We start from the raw sequence: 14,264 nt of genomic DNA, 5'->3' as shown, positions 1-14,264 counted from the left end.
GAGGGCACTGTGGCTTTTATCTGCTTATAACACTCGGATGGGATACACTAAGAAGATTAGAAATTACTCATGTTAAGTATAAATGGCGTTAAATTGAAAATCCATTTTTTTTTTTTTGTTGGTCATCTATTTAACACAGCTGGATGTGCTCGAGTTGTGTGGTGGCAATCTGCTTAAATGTGTTTTTTTTTAGCTCAACTGTCATAGAACAAGCAAACTGTCCTCAATAAACCAATTAGATGTCAACAAACTGAAGGAAAACTAACTTTTGTCACACATAAATCAGGAATGGTGGTTACTGGTTACATATTTATTTTTAATTTTGGATATTGTGTGATTTTGTGGGGCCAAGCAAACCCTATAGTAATTACAGCCTCCAGTACATACATTTGTCATAATATTCTATGTACTCCTGAGTGTAGAATAAGACCCCATAAACCCATATAAAGGCCCAGTCATGCAAAAAGAAGAAAGAACTGTGATATACCGTGAAACCGCCAAAGTCTTTAAAACAGTGAAACAGGTTTCTCACAGTATGTTCGGATGCTAAGTGACTTCCAAAAGCAGCGTAGAGACATGAGCACATGCTGCGAGTCATTCTTGAGGCAGGAAATAGAGGCAAAGGTGCGTCAGCGGGGCTTAAATGTAGTGATTATGTCATCAGCAAATGGACAAATGCGTGCTTTTTCGGAAATACAAATCCTGTTTTAGGGTTTCAGCAACACATTTAATAGAGTAGTGCTAATTACCTGGATCATAATATGTAAATATGCAGGAGATGCATGCTATAATGCCCTTTTGTTGCGGCTCAGATTTGCGATGTTTTAAGGAGCAGCTAATGTTTTATCATTTTAGATTAACGTCTAGCTTTTAGCTGATATAATTGCCAAAGTACACAGTCAAGCACGAACATTCCCGTAGAGCAAGCCATCATTAATGCAGTCGTCTTAGCAATAAATAAGTCGAAGTAGCTCTTCACCTCTCACTGAAGTGATTGACATTTCCCTTCAAATGCATCAAAGCGGGAATCAAACGGATACTCTACGTTGCTCTGGAAGAGATCCTCTGCCAAACTCTATAGATGTAAATGAAGAGTTACGATGTCCAGAGCGCGGAGTAGCAAACGTGTTTGGTTGTTCATCACATAAGGAATGAATATGTTCTAAATGTAAAATGTCCCTCAGCAACAGCAGGAGCCACAGCTCCGTTTGCATGACATCATGAGTTGTGTGTGTGAAGGCTGCCTGAAGGCAAATGGTCCATTAGTTCACACACGTTTGTTTGAAAGCTACATCACTACTGACCCACATGTATCCGTAGGCCTCTTTAAGCAGCTCCTCTCCCCTTGTTTGTCAGAACGTCGTGCTTTTTATATCGCGTTATAATGCATAATTAGAGGTTTTACTTCATGGGTTTCGTTTACTAGAAGTGTCAAATGCTGCTTCAGACAACAGCTTGTAATGTACGAGGACAAAGTTCACTTCATCTCTAACTTAATTAATTAAAGATTAGACCTGACAAGACACCGTAGCCCTTTGCTCTTTGGAGTCTGCCGTAAAATCTTCCACATTGCGTTTTTATAATTTATTCACTTTGTTATTATCTCCTATCATGCGATCGGTCACGTGTGCACGCGTCCGTGAGTGAGTTCATTCAATCACACAATACAGCAGGCGTTGTTGCAGACACACCTGGCGGAGATCTACACTCCACTGAGTGCACCTTTCTAGTTTGTAATGTTATCAGTCTGTGTTCAAATGTACTCATTTGAAAGGAAACAATGGCAATAAATGTTCGTATTGCCATTTGTCGCAAAATCCGATGGTTTAGTGTTTTTGTTTTGTCCCATGTTACTTATTTTTAAGCAGAGACATTCATCATCTTAAGAGCAAGAGGGAAAATAGACCGAGCTTAGTCCTGTTGCCTGGGTGCTCAGGACGATGTGGAGATCTGAGCACACAGTTGGCAGATGCTGTGTGATCAGTTGATATATATATATATATATATGTATGTATATGTATATGTATATATATGTATATGTATATGTATATATGAGCATCTGTAATGTCTTCTTTGAGCCTTTCAACCAGGCGAAGGGATGGTAGTGACATTAGACGGGATTGGTTTACATTATTTAGATACGTTGATGGTTCTTCTGAGTGCACATTCTGTTTTGATTATGAGCTTTGGAGTGAAAAGCCGCCATAAGTCAGAGATTTGCTACATGACAAGTCCAGATGCAGAGATGTGCCTCCATTGAGGTGTGACCACTGATCCAATGGGAATGTGTAATCAGCGGTGGAAATTGCCAGAATGGCCCGAATTTCATAAGATGCGTTTACATTTCTTTATTTATTTAATAGATAATGTCCAAATCTAATGCATTCATAACAAATGTATATTGGGGTAAACTGAATCTCTGTCCGTTTTTAAACATGACTCAACTTTTTTAAGTTGCCAACCTTTTTATATATCGAGAGCGACTAAAAAAGGACACGCAGCTCCAGATGTTTACCTCTGACTTTATTCAATACAATGATGACATTGCATATTGTCCTCTCTCCTCTACTACATTTACGATCGTGTATCTAGCCTCCATTTGGCTTTACATCCCCGAGCATTCCCTCTGCATTTTTCAAAGTTGCTTCATGAAGAAGGATGCGTGTTATCCATCATAATATCCGTGACACGCCGTGATTCATTGAGCCCGCTTTTTATTGTATAATGCTGGAATAATGAGATGGTAGCGGTAAACGTGTTTGTCATCTCGTCTTTTTGAGTCTAATATCCATAAACACAATATTCAATATCCATCCCGCACACATAGCATTTCTAATAAGGCAGTGTGTGCTGAATGGTCGTTAAGGAGATGGTGTGGTAAAAACAAAACGGTGCGGTGTGACAAAGCCATAGGGGGAGAGTTTATAGGATCCTCCTTCCTGCGTGGATCTGCCGAGACAGCATAATTGTATCACTCGTCCGTACCCATTTCAAGTCGTTGTCATTGAATGAAAGAAAATAGGTTTGCATAACTTTGTAGCCTAATAAAGCTGTTATAGTGTGTGTGTGTGTGTGTGTGTGTGTGGGGGGGGGGGGGGGGGGGGAGTTCTGTGGAAAGAAAGTAAGAATCCAAACCGCTGCATTTAGATATTTGGTAAACTCCGACTCCCCCGACACTTAAAGAATGGCACGGTTACAGGACGGCGAGTGGGAATGCATTACTTGACTTCGGGGGGGGGTCTTCCTCCGCAGGCTCTTTATGCGGAAACGGCTGCTTTTACCACCAGCATCGTGGCGCATGTGTAAGATCATGAAAAGTGAAAATGAAGTGCCCGTTGGTCTTTATATAACCTTCCTCTCGTGTTGCTGCAGTCCCTCCCTGTGGTCCCCCGCATGTGTTTGCATAGTGATGTAGGATGTTTATATCAATGTTTCAGTGCTTCACCAGCGCGGTGGGATAAGTGCTTCTCATCAGCAAAATTGCTTCGGAAATTCGGAGGGGCGGGCATCTTCTTGTAGAGCCGGAGAGACTGAGGAGGAGGCGAGGGTTCTTCACGCTCACCCACACCGCCCCTCTCGCACCCAGCCGTGTATTCCACCGCCAATTAATTTTTTCCCTCCTTATTATTTCCATAGCTTTGGCCCACATTTCTATTCCATAATAATATCATTTTATCTCTATCTGGGGATCCCAGACCGCAGTAGGGTTCATTAGGGCCCAACGCCAGCAGTCAGAAGATCACGCGTGTTCAGAATAAAGCTCATTAAACCTATTCAAATTAATACCCAAGCTGTGCATTATAGACATTCATTTGATCAAACGCAACTTTCAGCTTTTTTTTGGTAATGTCTAAATGTCTAAATGCATTTAGACATTACATAACTGACGGTTCTGTTGCACTCAGTTTTATGTTCTGTCAAAACTGCGGTTTTGTTTACAACCCGTGCGATAGTCTCACCGCTTATGTTGCTGCGTGACCCAGATCTCAGTAAATGACTAAAATGTGACGGATTCATCGCTGAAACTATGCAAATAAGACCCAGGTTGTTAAAAAAAACAACTAAACTTTTCAGCCCTTGTTCCTGCTGCAGTGCAATCAAGAGTTTATTTTTACCTTTTTAGTTGATTGTGGTTCAGCACATTTTCTGTCCGTTGGATTATCCCGCTTTGGCATTGTTCCTCACATCCCAGGCATTCTGCTTCAGCATTGTTGCCAGCATATCCCTACCAACAAATGGGAATATTCAAAGTCTCTGACCTACATTTTTCTGAATATGAGTAGATGCATAATGTTACTCGGGGAAGATGCTAGAATATTTAGAAATGTTTGTGCGAGAGCATGATTCGTTGGACGGTACAAGAAAATATACTCACAAAACATCAGTGTGTGCGGCCGGAAGGAAGACTTGCTTAGCTCAGCACTCCGGTTCTCACTCCATTTATTTTAATTTTTTTCTTGAAAGTATTTTCCTCTCTGATTCAGGAGCGTGATGTCAATCTGTTAGTGATTAAGTCACTAAATAGCCATGTTCTTTGAGTCTCCAGCTGCAACGTGCATTCACATTTGGAGAAATGTACCATTCACTCCGTGCTATCATATCGTGCCATTTTGCAGCTTTATGAATTAATCCTCAAGCTTTGGGTTTGTAGTCCACAGGGATCGGTTGTACTGCAGAGCTGCTCCATTTCTGATAGCTCAATGCATGCTGGTAGCCTGGGTTTGGGATTCTTCTCTAAGATTAAATATGCTGTCTTTGTTTCCCTCTAAATAAAGTCCTTGTCTTTGGCTAAAAAAGAGACGTGTGTGTGTTTTTTTGTTTAGGTGGCCAACCTGGCATGCTCCATCTCCAACAATGAAGAGGGAGTGAAGCTGGTCCGCATGGCAGCATCTCAACTGGAAGCTCTTTGCCCCCAGGTACGTGGCTGTTTTGCCCCCCAAATTCCACCCGCCTCATTGATTGTGCACCTCTTTGGGAGGCTTCCACATTGTCTATTAGGACTCAAACTGTTCAGGCATACTTACTTACACTTAAGTGTTTTTATGACCAGATTAGGATATGCTTCTCCAGCTTTGGTCTCAGGGTGGTATGAATACACCGTCGGCTAACTTCTTTCAGTGTTCTGCATTTGTGCTAGAAAGGTGGTGCTTTCTTCCAACAATGTATTCTTTTTAACAATACTAGAATATGGGTGATGGTCACAAACGTGCCTCAGGGCAGCGACAAGGGCACGACCCCCCCCCCCCCCCCCCCCCCACAGGTGTCCCACCTAGTTTTTGTCGTGGGTGGGAACATACAACCACGCCAAATGTAACACTACCTGGAATTGAATTCCACGTCTGTTGGTGAGGTCGTAAATTGCCTCTGTGCAACCTGTTTACCCCCCTTTCCCTCATAAAGAGGAAATAACTATCTCTCTTTCTATTTACATTCATGTGAATTAAAAGACAGGACATTGTGCATACACTATAGTGGATATAGAGGGACAAATTGTGTAGAGTTAGAATAAAAGCATCAATTGAACCCATCTTTTCGTCATCCTCACCATTTTAACCGTCGGTCTCTCATCTGTTCCCCTGAGTGTTACCAGCTCCCTCCACTCTGCTGCCACTGCTGCTTTTTAATCTCCCCTAATGACTCCCATTCATCCTGAGCTTTGAAATCCACAGATGTTTCTTCCCCCCCCAAAACAAGCAGCTCTTAGTTTCATTTCATTCAATCCTTCAAAAAACACTCGGCGTCTATCATCATTCCTTAGAATGAATTGGCTTCATGCTGCAGTCCCAACATTGAGGTGGGACAGTGGGTGGTGGTGGTGGTGGTGGTGGGGGGGCCTTGGCACAATCAACCTGTGCTAATGTTGTGGCTGAGGGCTGTGTCATAATGGAGCTTTAATGGCTGTAATTGGGTGATTACAGGTGATTAATGCAGCGTTAGCCCTCGCTGCCAAGCCCAACAGTAAGGTGGCCCAGGACAATATGGATCTGTTCAAGGAGCAGTGGGAGAAGCAGGTCCGCGTCCTCACCGACGCCGTCGATGACATCACATCCATTGATGACTTCCTCTGCGTGTCTGGTGAGTTGTACTTGATCACTGATACTTTAGGAATTCTTTCAAATGTATTTTAAATGTGAAACCTGACAGCGGAGGATGGGTTGGGCTTTAAGATGGATTTGCAGTCGGCACTTATCTGTGGTATTAGTCCTTTCTGATGAGCCATACATACGGGGGCTGATTGGGCTCCGCAGAGGAAAGCACTGACGCGTCGGCAGCACTCTGTCTGAAATTGACATCCTGTCACGTGTGTTAAAGCGCACAAATGGTTTTGTCGGGCATACCCTCAAAGCGTTCTCATTAAGCATTAAGCAGAGTGACTTCTCTCACCTCCAGCCAAGGACAGACTGTAATTTACACGGCGGACATTTGCATTTTACAGGCTCCACATCAATAAGCAGTCTGAGAATTTGTCTTCCGCCCTCCCCATCCTACACTTGAGCCTCCCAGTGGCCCTCTTAATTTGAGGACTATGCAAACAGACTGAAGGCTGAGGATTTCCTGACTAACGGCATTTTCTCAGTTATTGCTAGTACAAACATGTTCCATCTTTGATTAAAAGCAAATCTTGGGCGAGAACAAATCCAAACACAGTTTTAACTTCCTCGCTAACCACTCTGCATCCAGGCCGGTTTGGATTCAAGCGTTTGCGTAATGCTAAATAATACACTGCTAACTGTTGCATTGTTGTTATGTCCCCCAGAGAACCACATCCTGGAGGATGTGAATAAGTGCGTCATCGCTCTGCAGGAGAAAGATGTGGACGGTTTGGATCGCACTGCTGGCGCAATTCGAGGCCGCGCCGCCAGAGTCGTCCATGTGGTCACTTGCGAAATGGACAATTATGAACCTGGAATCTACACCGAGAAGGTCTTGGAGGCCACCAAGCTCCTCACTAACACAGGTAACACAGAAACTGAGTTATGTAACGAGGCCAAAAACCATTTACATACACTTAAATGATTTGACTCTGATGTGTATGAAGACGATTACAAACTTCATAACTCAGACTTGGACACACCTGGATTTCTTCTCCAGCTTTTGAATTATTTTAGCATGTTCTGCCAGAGTTCTTTTTATTGCTTTAATTCTGCACATGCACGAGAAAAGCTTCCGGGTGCATTCTAAAGGGAGACGCTATGCTTTATAGCAATGCAACTATATAGAGTATATGAAACCAGCGCGATGAGAAAGAGGGTCAATCATTCACATCTATGTCAGTGAGGAGAGGGCGTGGTGAGCATTTTGCTAATTTTAGACTCTTCATTATGAATTCAGCATGTGTCAAATTAGCGGAACACGTAGTGGCATGAGTGTGGGTGGCTCTGTGTCCACTCTACGCCGGATGCAGTGTGTAGTGTTTCAGCCAAAGCCACACCCAGATCTGTCGATTCTCAGAAGTCTGCTCTTAAAGAGCTTTTTTGTCTTTCCTGTGGATGCTGTTTGAAGTTTGAATGTTATTGGTAGTTATTTAAAAAAAGCAACACATTTTTCAGATACCTCCCACAATTGTTCCAGAAAGTGCATTTTTCTGTTACAGCCTTACTTGTATTCCTACGCTGCATTGTGAGATCCGACTCGACTGACACGACTGATCTGCACAGTCGGCACCGCTCAGTAGCCCCCCCCCCCGAATATCTTAACCCAAGCTATATCAAAGACGTTGTTTTTGTCCATATTCTGTGCTAGCTCATTATCAGCCAGTATCTGTGTTAGCTTCCATCACTAGCAAGCTAACAAGTCGGCAGAAGGATTTGTTGGTTGTCAGATTTTGGAAACGGCTGGGCCCTCTTGAGGGTGAGCCCCATTAAAAGATCCTGATATGCAGGCTGTAGCTTAAGTCGGATGTTTTTCTGTGGCTGAGCTCTGGAGACAAAGAAGACAGTCGTGAGACTTTCTGTCACATTTTCTCATGTCGGCTACACAACAAAAAAAAAAGTGATGGAATTCAGATTCAAACTCAACAGTCGCTCTTTAATGTCGAATCTCTGCACTGACGCGCACCGTCAACGGTGTGACGCATATAGGCAGGTATCTGTGCACCAGTAACCAGGCGAGAGTCTTCAGATCTTCAGAGGTTTACTTGGGGTCAAGTTTAAGAAACTCTCATCAAAATAGGATGTAGTTTCACTGGTTTGAAAGCTTTTCTAAGTCAAAGTAAAAATATCCTTTCCTTTATAATTAAAAAGAAAAAGTAACTGGTAATTGTATTTAAATGTCTGGTATTTAAATGCCTTGTTCATTTATTAAGAATCCAAGTTGCAAAAAGTTAATTACATTGACTAATCCAAAGTATGACTATTATACCACACACTATAATAATAATAAAAACGGCAATATTTGTCTTAATTAGATGGCTGACTGAGTAGAAAATGTTGAAAGCGGTAAAAAATCAATCACATGGTGTCTCCAGGCTTCTGTTTAAATACACATTGTGGTGGGTTTGGTGGGATTGCGCCACTGAGAGAAATAAAGCTGCAGCCCTGGAGTTCATGAAAGACATTTTGGCTGCTTCTTTTAAATGTGAAAGATTTGAAAGACTCATCAGTAATAGGTTGAGGGGAAACGATCGCTGTGACTGTAACAATCAAAGTGCTGCCAGATTTTTCAATTTTAACATCACTTTCCACACAGAAAGCCTGCAGGTCACAAACGCTCTGCAAGCACAGAACCCAAAGCTCGTTTATTATTTTATTTTTCTCTTTCCCTCCTCCTGCTGCTCTCTGCCTCCACATCTGCATCCTGGCATCCATGCCTCTCCCACGAAGGCTCAGCTGAATCCTTAATACTGAATTTAAAATAGCATTAAAGCAGATGTTGCTGGAGAGCCCTCTGGAGCTGTTATTATATCGTCGATGGGGCAGAGCACATGCCTACTGGGAGAGCTTTGTGAAACCTAACCTTTTCTATTGGGAAAAACTCTATTATGCCAAATCTGGGATATATATATATATATATATATATATATATATATATATTCCCCCGGGCACTTTGTTCCCTATTTCTCATGCAACCCAAGAAGGCAGGAAGTAAGCCGACCCACAGTGCACAATTCCATCTGTCAAAAGCTGAACGTAATAACTGCACTTTCTAATTAAGCATTTAGAGGTCGCCATCTTCACTGGCCTTACTAGTATCTTTGAGGGGATCATTTATTATAATTTCAGAATTGATTTTCTCAGTTTATGTCAAGTAGCTTTTGAGAGCCTTCAATCTCAGGCCGAATGGCGTGGATATGAACTAGTGAGGAAGCTGAGCCGAGGTATAACGCGTGCCGTCCCTCACTCGGTGTATGCGTTAGCTGGCTGTTCTTTAATGCCGTGCTTACTTTACTGGTCATTGACCTTTCTTCATGTTTTTATTTGGAGTGAATCTTCATCAATATTGTTTTTCTTTTCCCCCTTCTTCCACCCCCTCCCCCCATCCTTCATCTCTCCTCCGTCAGTCATGCCACGGTTCACGGAGCAAGTGGAGTCTGCAGTGGAGGCCTTGAGCGCAAACCCCTCCCTACCCGTGGATGAGAACGAGTTCATCGACGCGTCCCGTCTGGTATACGATGGCATCCGCGACATTCGCAAGGCTGTCCTCATGATCAGAGTAAGTCGCACTCGTTCTTTTATTTATTTTTTTTCTGCTTCTGCAGCATAATATTTTCACCCGGCCGTGAGCTTAAAGCAGATATTTTTAGTTCTGATCGGTATTAACAGGAAGAGGAACCTTTTGAGTCCTTGGCTATTGTCGTGTAATGATATATAAATGTTGTGGAAAGCTGTTTTAATGGCTTTTTAAATTCTAGACTCGAATTTATCGCAGATATCTGTAAATTCAATCCTTCCTCGACATATATCCACGACGTCATTCTTCCTGTGAAAAGTGACGCTACTTTCGCCATTGATGTGTATTATTGGGCTTTCAATTTCAGATATCCACAATTGCCCTTTCGGTATCTAGAATGAACATTCTGCGTATCTGCAATATAACCAGGACAAGAAACTCTCATTTCAGATATCTACAATCCAATTATTAACGGTCATGATTTTGATTTCATGTATCCAAAATGAAAAAAAAGAAACATTCCAGACATCCATGATGTCATTCTGAATATATTGATAAGGGAAATGTAATTGTGGATATCTGAAATGCTCTTTTGGATAGCAAGAATGAGATGATGGATATCTCTCTCGGTATTAATTGTCAAAATGGCCACTTATACTTTTTAAGGATTTAAAGATATCCTAAATTTACGAGTACACTCAAAGTTGTCGATATTCTGACCTGCTAGTAAGAATATAATTTTGACTAGGACTAGTCATTATGGATAACTCAAACGTAATCACACACAGGAGTGTGGTTTGTTTAAATGCTTCAAACGTCTCGCCATTGCTCCGTGCACCACATGCTGCTTTTAATGGAATGTGAGAACGTGTATACGCGTGCCGTCCGAGAAGCCAATGATTAACTTGTCTCATGCAAGAGCAGACCTAATTGACCCGGCTTGCAATCTAGTGCAACAACAGCCTTAGTTGTCTGTGTGCTAATGGCCTCCGCTTGAGTAGAACTATAACTGAGACGGATGTTAGTTGGGTACCTAATTGACTGACAATGCGCTAACGCACACAAAAAAAGAAACCCCCACTCCAGTTATTTAAAAAAGAAAGAAATTGATAGTTCTTAAGGCTTTTATAACTAGTTTGACTACACAACATTCGCCAAATTAGATTTTGTATATATTAAGAAGGGAATGAATTAGTTTAAACATCATCATCTCATGTGTAACAGCACCTAATTATGTATTTACTCCGTTGAGATACAATGTGCTGGTTGGTTGTATTATGCCGTCCTCCATTATTTTCAACACGTAAATCTTTTGAATTGGAATCATTAGTCTTGACAGCACATTTCGTGTTGACAATGGTGCTCCAAAACTGTGCCCGGGCTCCCCATGAATAATGCTTCGACAGACAACAACCAAAGGAGAAGGGGGGGGGGGGGGGGGGGGCATTATGCAGCATTTGCATTATAATAAGCAATTGATTTAAAATGGAGGTTTTAATTAGCGTTCTTGAGTTGGACTGCCAGCCAGAGAACTACATTCACTTTCCCTCTGCCCCAGCTTCACTCTTGTTATCCAGATTGATTAAGCTGGTGTGTGTGTGTGTGTGTGTGTGTGTGTGTGTGTGTGTGTGTGTGTGTGTGTGTGTGTGTGTGTGTGTGTGTGTGTGTGTGTGTGTGTGTGTGTGTGGAAAATAACAGAGGATTTATCAAAATAAAATCTTGCTTTCTTATAATTAATTCTGCCATTCTTAACTATGAGCTGGAGATAGTGATGAGATTCAACTTAAACGTTTTCCATTATAAAAAAAAAAAAAAAAAGCTGTTCCTCATGGATTTCCCGATCAGGTGTGTGTGAGATAATCCTCACAGGTTTCGTGGCGTTAATTCAGCGGGAAGTTTCTCGGTTGGCTCAGCCGGGTAGTTTCCAGCAGCATCTGCGCAGCGATCTAAGCTCACTCTTAATTGCTGTTGTATGTAATGAGATTAGACGAGTGTATCAAAAACATTCATTTCCATTTGGAAGAACCGTTTGCTTGGCTGAGCTGCCCTTCAGTGGCACCGTGTACATGTGAAGCTGACCGCGCTCTGCTCCGAGTCCAAAGAAATATGGAATGTTGCAAATCAGCCGAGTTGAACACCGAGAGACAACTCCTCCAGAGGGCATGTACACACACACACACACACACACACGCACACACACACACACACCTCTCTTCTATGAAACCTCGAATGCATGCGCGACACAGCGGCCCCGCTCTTTAAATCAGAACAGACAAGTGTGTGGTTGGGGCTACTCAAGATAGACAAGTCTTTAACCTCTGTAAGTGGTGCCCGGGCAGCCTCCGTCGGGTGTCCCTCGGATAGTTGACAGGCAGCAGAGCCCTCTCCCCACCTCCAGCGACATCACAGAATAATGCCTCCCAGACATCAAACTGTCTCAAAGTCAGGGAGCTGCTGACGGAGAGATACAGCGGGCAGCTGTCGTTCCCTTTTGATTTGTGCGGTGCGTCACGGCCCAAGGTGATTGTGCTGTCTCTGCCCTTCAAAAAAAAAAAAAAAAAAAAAAACTGCTTTACTTACAGAGGCGATGAGAAGAATGTCACCAAAGTAAAAATGCCATTTTACATTTGGACCGCCGCGTCCACATCTATGTCAGCAGACAGAAATACTAGACTGTCACAATATTGTAATTGCAGCTCTGAACCCTGTCACGATATCGTGGGCTGGTCACAGAGGCTGATGCAGCTGGAACTGAATATTTCAGACAGTGGAGGGTCTGGACATTACGAAAAATGTCAATTTTGACCAGCGTATTTTGCCACAGCATGAAAGACGGCATTCAAATTTCACTTACTGTGCCAGCGGCACTACCTTGACAAAACCCCTTAATTAAACTGCAGGCTATTGTTCTCGCATATCTACAGTACGGTGTCCCGTCGCTCCCACGACGAGCTTTCATTTCTGAGCCTCCCACATTCGCAGGTTATCTGTTGCACGGGCCACAGCAGGTGATATCTCTGCCCCGCTGAGCAGCATTGTCTGGCTTGAAAGAGACGCCTGTGAGTCACACAGACATCTTTGTATCTGAAAACTACCCCCCCCCCCCTATTCCCTCGAGAACAAGAGCATCGCTACATTTCATAAAGCAGTGTAAGGTTGTTCAGAGACTTTTAGCTATTTATAGACGCGAGGGCTCCAAATCCATTACAGAAGGGAGGTATTGAGACAGCTGGATAAGCACAAGTAGCGGCACAGGCGTGATAATGCAACCTTATCTGTCCACATCGTCACCACCTCCCCCGCGCACCCGCGTCGCCACCAAATCCATTACCCCGTCAATCAGTCTTGTGTTTTGACTTTAGCACGACCCGTTGAGAGAGAGAGAGAGAGAGAGAGAGAGAGACGCGCTCTTTTGAACATTAGTAGTCATGGGAAAATGCTTTTTTGCTCGTGGCTCGTTTTGGATTCAAAGTTAGGGACGAGGTGAAGCGGCGACGCTCTCGAAGAACACAACTCACGCCTCACCCGCCTCTCCACAGATAGCAGCAACAGATGGGACTCTGAAGCGTTTTTGCTCCCAATATGTTTCATGCCAGCTTGCGCCTTCATTTTTTCCCCTCTCAAAATGCACAGGCAGCACATTACATTTGATTTACAAATTCATTTTGAGTTTACCCTAACCCGAGCGAAAGACAATTTATCTGAGGCTGCCCTGGCTGGCAGCGTCGAGGCATTTCTCGGATAGTAAGCAGGTTGGTTTTTTGATAGTGCTTAAAAGGCTGTAGCGTGCCAATGTTATTTAACGTTCTCCACATACGACTAACAGCTTTTTCTCTGACCCCTGTCCCTTGTTTCTTCTCTCCTCCTTTGCCCCGTCTCTGTGGATCCGTTACAGACTCCAGAGGAGTTGGACGACTCTGACTTTGAGACTGAAGACTTTGACGTCCGCAGCAGGACCAGCACGCAGACGGACGACGACCAGCATTTCGCCGGCCAGAGTGCACGGGTAAGATGTCCGACATCCTCCTGTAGTAGTTTGACAATCAATTAGAGGAGAAATCACTTGGCTGGTACTATAAAATGCAGAACGCTACATCATCAAAAGAGCAATTTGATGTCTCATTCACAAGGCTGTGGTGGTAGAAAGTAACAGTACACATTCTTTTGTCAGTGTGCGCTCATGTTAATGTTGTCAGAGCCAATGTTCTTTCAAACACTCCCCATCCTTATTGTTAATGGCTCACGCACAGTTGGCTTGGCGCCACCATAACTAGTGTGACACCAAGTGTTTCCTCATACAACTCTGGTGTCCAGCCGGGTCTCGTGTATGGTGTTAAAAGAGTGGTTCAGGTAGGGTACAGTTCAAAGAGTTCAAGACTTCAGAAGGCTTTATTAAGGCCTCTAGTCCGATAACAGACCGTCATAGCAGCTCTGTGAGTGGCTATTTGTGTCTTACATCCTCCAGACCTTTTGAGGACGTTTTTATTTCTCAAATATCATGTCCACGTCTGAACCAGTGAATTTGATATGTTGAATGTTCCGGTTAGACCTGAAAAGACTCTCTACTGTTTGCTTCATAAGAAATGAAATGAAGTGTTTCGAAAAACACAAAGTAATAATTGAATCTAAAATTAAATCCCTGTTGGCCGTGTGAT

General features: G+C 43.1%; 1 protein-coding gene across 2 annotated transcripts in view; it reads left to right on the top strand.

Annotated features, from left to right (window-relative positions):
* ctnna1 (catenin (cadherin-associated protein), alpha 1) overlaps nucleotides 1–14,264 on the top strand; it is a 70,971-nt gene that overhangs the window by 39,250 nt on the left and 17,457 nt on the right. For both annotated transcript variants that reach the window (XM_076102907.1, XM_076102906.1), the window contains exons 10-14: nucleotides 4,824–4,916; nucleotides 5,919–6,075; nucleotides 6,758–6,958; nucleotides 9,500–9,651; nucleotides 13,505–13,615. In XM_076102907.1, the coding sequence (XP_075959022.1) occupies nucleotides 4,824–4,916; nucleotides 5,919–6,075; nucleotides 6,758–6,958; nucleotides 9,500–9,651; nucleotides 13,505–13,615 (714 nt within the window). The remainder of the gene's footprint in view (nucleotides 1–4,823; nucleotides 4,917–5,918; nucleotides 6,076–6,757; nucleotides 6,959–9,499; nucleotides 9,652–13,504; nucleotides 13,616–14,264) is intronic.

This window comes from Anarhichas minor, unplaced genomic scaffold (assembly GCF_050575085.1).
Source record: "Anarhichas minor isolate MPS153535 unplaced genomic scaffold, ASM5057508v1 ptg000028l, whole genome shotgun sequence".
NCBI classification, from domain to species: Eukaryota; Metazoa; Chordata; class Actinopteri; order Perciformes; family Anarhichadidae; genus Anarhichas; species Anarhichas minor.
This window is presented reverse-complemented; position numbering and strand designations above follow the sequence as displayed.